General features: G+C 41.4%; 1 protein-coding gene across 6 annotated transcripts in view; it reads left to right on the top strand.

Annotated features, from left to right (window-relative positions):
* oxr1a (oxidation resistance 1a) overlaps window positions 1-6375 on the top strand; it is a 263359-nt gene that overhangs the window by 235407 nt on the left and 21577 nt on the right. For all 6 annotated transcript variants that reach the window (XM_028581694.1, XM_028581695.1, XM_028581696.1 and 3 more), the window contains one exon: window positions 4371-4523. In XM_028581694.1, the coding sequence (XP_028437495.1) occupies window positions 4371-4523 (153 nt within the window). The remainder of the gene's footprint in view (window positions 1-4370; window positions 4524-6375) is intronic.

Genomic DNA, 6375 nt, shown 5'->3' with positions numbered 1-6375 from the left:
TATGGGTGTTATTTTGTTACCAACACATAACACCCATTTCTCAGACGTGTCAGATTTAATGAGAGGGAAAGGGAGACAGTGTTTGTTGCATATTTCAGTAAGGGAGGACATGTTGTGACACCCTAGCTGCTCATTTCAAACCAGGTGTGTGCTGGGTACATGGACAACGTGTGTGTTTCTGGTCCCAGGTGGGTTCTAGTCAGTGTTAACTTTTATTATTTAGGTGGAAAAGGCTGCTCCTCTTTTCATACCTTGAAGCAGACAGGCCAGCTTGAATGAGTCATTTGGGAAGTGCACTCGCCGAGAAGTGGAGCGATGAAGTGCAGTTGTGTAGGTGCGGGGTTTTCAGTTGAAATGGATGACGAGCTGGTTTAAAGTGACAAACGCGGTCTTCATCTTCAACAGCTGGGCTTCAGATCTGAAATCCATCTACAATAGATGCTCTCATAGATAGGGTTGGGCATCGTTTTGATTTGAACAAATCTGATTCCAATTCCGATTCTTTGAAGGGTGGAGTTGAAACAGGTCACATGCTTATTTCACAGATAAGAGGTAAAAAAAAATTATTTTGTGATACATTTTTTATTAGCACCATTTATTACGTTCAGACATACGAAACAAATTCCACAATGTATGACAGGTATTGTCAGATGGTGCACAGAACAGAGAAACACAAATTGCACAAGAACAAAAACCCTCTCCCACCCCACACCCTCTAGCCGGCTAGCCAAATCTTCCTCTGTCTCTCAAGTAGGTGTAATTTAGAGTTGTCAATAAGTAACAAAACAATCGGGTCAGTAGGAATTTGACATCTTATCACATCAGATATTATTGATGTTGTTTTATGCCAGAACTCATGCAGCTGTTCACATTCCCAGACCATGTGTAGGAAAGTTCCAGTTTGTTCAGGTTGACAGAACGTGCAATAGGGAGTGGGAATAACTTTAGAGACGTATCTCTTCTGAGGAGTCCAATATGTCCTATGACATATGTTGAAGTGGATCTTCTGGTGATTTGGGTTCTTGGAACAGTGGAAAATGTTGTCCCAAACTGCCTCCCAATTAATTGTGTTCCCCTCAGGGCTCAGCTCTCGCTCCCATTTCTTTACTATTGGGAGTTCTCCTATAGATAAGGGTTAGATAAGGCTTTTTATTTTTGATTCAGTGGTGATTTACAGTTTTACCGGGCTTTTTTGACTTAAAATAAAGCCAGACTATCAGGGATCCTGCTCTTTTTTTGTCTTAAGGATGCTCTTGAAACTTTATTTTCAGCTCCCCTCTTCATCTCTATTTTAACATTTTTATGTCTCCTCTCTCCTTGTACAGAGAGGCTTGTTTTGGCTGTAATAGACTGGCCCGGCCCCCTCAGGCTTCCCTGGCTGCCAGTGTCTGGGCTGCTTGTGTCGGTGTGGGTCAGTAGCTGCAGGCTGTTTGTCGACGGAGAGGGGGAGTTGTGGGGGTGGGTGTCAAGAGGACAGCAGACCGTTTTTATGGGCTCGGGCACTCTTCTCTAAGCTCTTCACTGCACTTCTCCGTCGGCTTTGGACGCCCTCCCATCCCCTCCTGGTCCAAATCCCCTCTCCATGATCACTCCCACACACTCCTCTCCTCCTTTTCCCTTTTGTTCTTTGTCCTCACTCCAATCACTCTCTCTCTCATTGCCTATAGCTCTCTTTATCTCCTTGTGTTTTTATTTCTCCACAGCAGCTTTGCCTTGCTTTCCTTTTTTTTCCTTGCTTCTGCTTCAGTTTCTACTCCCTTTTTGTCTTTCTGATGCCTATTTCATCTATCCCTCACTTCTTCTCATCTTTCCGTCCGATGTGGCTCTTCCGGCAGTCATTCACTGTCAATCAGACCAACAGTCAGCTCTGTCCTACAAGATTGTCTCCCGGTCAGACAGTTGTCCCTGTGGATAGTTATGCAGACGGACTTCAGTCAGCCTTACTGAAAAAGTGATTAAACTGACAGATATTGTGACAAACCACATAAATAAAATTAGTGCATTGAGGAAATCCAGTACTACAAACACGTAACTGCTATAAGCAGAAATTCTGAAATGGGATATCGTTGTTATACTTTGCCTATAGTAGACAAGCAAACAAGTACATCTGTGTCCTCGCATTTTATAATAAGACGAGAATGTGACTGTTCAATATTAAGGAAAAACTCAGGAGCAGCACAACTCATTTCACTTTTTTTATTGTGCAGTGCCGTCCCAACTCTTTGAAGTTCCTGTCCTCCTGAAGGTGTATTTAAACTCATGCTGGATGCGTTATGTTTAGCTGAACCTTTAAGGGAAACAAAGACATTGCAGTCGCCTAAACACAGATGCTAAAGCCTAGTTCAGCCAATCTCTCCCTCTCTGGTAAGTAGGCTAAAGTGTGGCAGGCCCACCGACCTCCAGAAGGAGACAGTCCTGAGACAAAACATTCCCTTATCATACAGCTGCCTAGAGTCCCTGAATCTGTAGAGACAAACACATAAATATAAATGATCAGGTTTGGTTATTAGGGACTGGCCAAATATTCTCGTCCTCTGACATATGAATGACCTGATGTCTAGGCTTTCCCTTTGTCTCATCATACCACACCCTGGTGTTTCCGGAAATTCCACCACATTCAAGATTTATTGCATGTAACACCTGCATCCGAAATTACAGTATGAGCATTAAAATATACATAAAGCACTCATTTTGCAGAATGTCCCAATTTAAGAATTTTCACTTATGGTACTTGTGTGTTCGTAGTACTGTATTTCCTCAATGTATCGAGATATTCACATTCTATTTTTCTCGCATGTATAGGAACCCCCTGCCCACTGTCGCACCAAATTTGGGATCAATCAGAGCTTGCATTATTATGAAATTACTTGAGTTCAGGTGTATCATCTCCCACTCTGCCTTGTTTTATTTTGCACTTTTATAAATTCAATTCAGTTTTATTTATAGCATCAAATCATAACAAAAGTTATCTCAAGACACTTTACAGATATAGTAGGTCTAGACCATGCTCTATAATTTACAGTGACCCAACAATTCCAACAATTCCCCCAAGAGCAAGCATTCAGTGGGACAGTGGCGAGGAAAAACTCCCTCTCAGGGAGAAATCTGGGACAGACCCAAACTCTTGGTAGGGGGTGTCTGACGGTGCCAGTTGGGGGTGTGATGAACAGTGGCAATAATAGTCACAATAAAGATAATGGATCAGTGAGAAATAGTAGCTGTAGTATTTCATGGTGTAGCAGGGCACTGCAGGGTGTCACAGGACGTAGCAGGGCTATGACAGTGGATAGACTCGAAAGGGGGAGCGAGATGGGGTATGACACGCAGCAAAGGGCAGCAGGTCGGATTCGAACCCGCGCCCCTGCAGGACTTAGCCTACATGGGGCGAACGCTCTTAATGGGTGAGCTAGAGGGGCCTGAGTCTGGCCCCTCATTCAACAGTTTCCAAACCCGCCCCCGACTCAAGAGGACGTTTAGTCAAAATAACACTAACTAGTCATCAAGCAGTGCCCACAATAATTAAATCTTCAGTCTCGTATGAATGTTTTTCACCTAATTGGCAGTGTGAAGCTCAGTCACACAGGAGGCACATTCATTTGGCTTGTCATTGCGTTGCTTTTAACGTGATTGTGCTGCTGTGCAGAAATATCAGTTTATATATAGATAATACACTTAGAGACTCAAACGCATTAGTTTGATGAAATGAGACTCAAATTAGTTACACCACGTATTACCAAGTGAACCGAGCTATGCTTGTTCGACAGTGCTTATTATTTAGTCTGTTTGTGTTGAATGCTTCTTAGAGATTTAGACACGATGCATTTGTATAGACGTCTGTGTGCAGCCACTAGGATGAAGAGGAACACAGCTTTCACAGTTTTGCTTTTGTCACTCTCACTCCTAACTATAAAATGTTCCCTCGACCTTTGTTGTGCGGTCGTTTAGTTTAATTCACAGTTGATTAATATCCAATATCCAGTGCTGTCCAAACTGCTCCAAATTTGAAGTTTGAAGTAGATTTGATGAACAGTTCATGAGATATTTCAAAGACAGATACACACACACATACATACAGAGATTCCACGATTTATTAGAGAGAAGATGAAAATGTGACTGTTTGAGATGTATTGCATGCAACACCTGCCTTCAAAATTTTACTTAAATAAAAGTACAAAAGTATGAGCAACAGCAGTATTGCCTTTGTCACTAACTTTGTAACTAACTCCTAACTATAAAATGTTCCCATTTTTCTGTTTATTGTGACGAAGGACAAAATCCAGCTTCAAGAACAGATGATGTGTTTTATAAAAGTATGTACTAACAAATTGTGTCCATACCAATGTCCACACTCCCACCCTTCCTATCTTCAGGACTCTGATGGCCCCCCCAGACCAGAAGGTATTCACCCTCCAGTCTTCTCCGCCCTGCGGCAGTCCAGAGTGGTGTCATCCACCTCCGAGGAGGAAGAGGCCCTCACAGAGAAGTTCCTCAAGATCAACTGCAAGTACATCACTGGTGACATGGTAAGATGCAGTATTTTAGGGCTGAGTATAGGTAAAAAAATTTCAGTACTGATACCCATACCTATACTATAATACTGCTTCCCAAACGATACTTTTCTGATACCAGTTTTATAAAACAAAAAGAAATTACAACATTACACATTATGGCACAAATCATTTTTTTTTATTTTTCGTGAGCCCAGTTTCGGTCTAACGTAGAGATTTTCCTGCGTGTCTCTACGACGTGTAACGTTAGACAGCCAATCACAGACATTATGAGATCTTGGTAGAAGCATGCTGCATGCTTATTGATGCCAATGAGATTTACTCCTTAGGTATTGAAATTGGGTATTGAATAATGAGGCATTTTTCGATACCTGCCTAAAAAGTATTGAATTCGGTACCCAGCCTATAGTATTTATGTTTATAGGCACAGACAGCTGCCAACTGCTGTAGTCCAATGCAAAATTGCCAGCAGCAGCAGCAACAACAACAAAAAACACATGCCTGAATGTGACGGATGGAAAGAGAGAAGTGGTTATCAAACTAAATATATATTTTACAGCACAGCTGCCAGCTGCAGGTACTCAACACACTTTGTATTTCACAAGGCTTGGCTGTAGATGTGGAATGGAAATTAAAAGAAAAGTAATGCACTTAAAATGAAACTCCACATTAAAGCTGTTTTTATTTTTCTTGGTTTATAGTTGTTGTAAACCATCGATAGCATCAAAGAGCAAGTCCTTCTGTTGAGATTTAATCATTTACATCTTTTGAACATAAGCTTCTTTCTTTCACTTTACGAAGACTAGATGAATCACCTTAACTTAACTTATCCAAAAACACACTTTATTCAAACTCAAATTAAACCCAAAGTATTTACCAACTCGGGTTTGGTCGATAAAAATCGTTAATTCACAGAGTAAGATGTAAAAATACGCCGGCTCCATGCACTTTCCCGGCTGTCAGCCAGTCTTATTAAAATAATAATAATGAATGTGATGTTTTATTTGTGTTGTTCTTTCCTATCCAATATTTCCTGTATTTCTAAGCAGATTTTCTATGCTGTATTTGTATGTCATTGCACCAAAATGTATTGAAATCTTTCACAACTGATATAACGGAAGCATTCCAGTTTGTCTTTGTTTGCGTTTGTTACGAGGATAAAATGAGAGAACAGTAAACACTGCGGGCCATGTGTGGGCAGATGTGAATAACCCTGTAGACCAGCACACGAAGAGAAGCATATCTCCTGCTGACTGTAGTTTAATTCTGCTGATTATAGTTAATGTTGTTCAGATGGCCTCCCACCAGGGAGGCTGCTGCTCCTTACTGTTGTATACTGAGTTATCTGAATTCAGCATCTTAAAAGGTCTTTAGTACATTTAAATGTTCAGATGTTCTTTATCCCGGTTCATTACTTCTTCTTTTTTACCCAGATCTGGTTCTAAATCGTATTGTTTAGGCGTGCGTGCGTGTGTGTGTCCATGCAGCTGTCCTGAGGCCTGTACTACGAAGCAAGATCAACTTGTCCTAGATTTCTTTCAGTAATCCGGCTTCACCAAACCTAACAACCGCGGTCCCGCATAAGCTGTACTATGACACTGGTTATCAACTAGTTCAGTCAACCCAGGGTTTCCCAATCCAGCGGCGCGCACGCTCACATAAAAGAGGCGGTGTTTGCGCACCACGACCAATCGCAAACATCTACCTGTACTTGCATGTTATATATAAGAAGAGCAAATTATAATTCTCCATAAATATGAAGAACACAGACACGGTTTTACAGGGAAAACGCAATACAGTTGCTGCTTCCTAAAACAGGAAGGAAAGCTGGCAAAAAAATAAATAAATAGCCGACGCTGTAGATGTT

Source organism: Perca flavescens, chromosome 6 (genome assembly GCF_004354835.1).
Source record: "Perca flavescens isolate YP-PL-M2 chromosome 6, PFLA_1.0, whole genome shotgun sequence".
Taxonomy (NCBI): domain Eukaryota; kingdom Metazoa; phylum Chordata; class Actinopteri; order Perciformes; family Percidae; genus Perca; species Perca flavescens.
The sequence above is the reverse complement of the archived record's forward strand: the minus strand, read 5'-3'. Positions and strand labels throughout refer to the sequence as shown.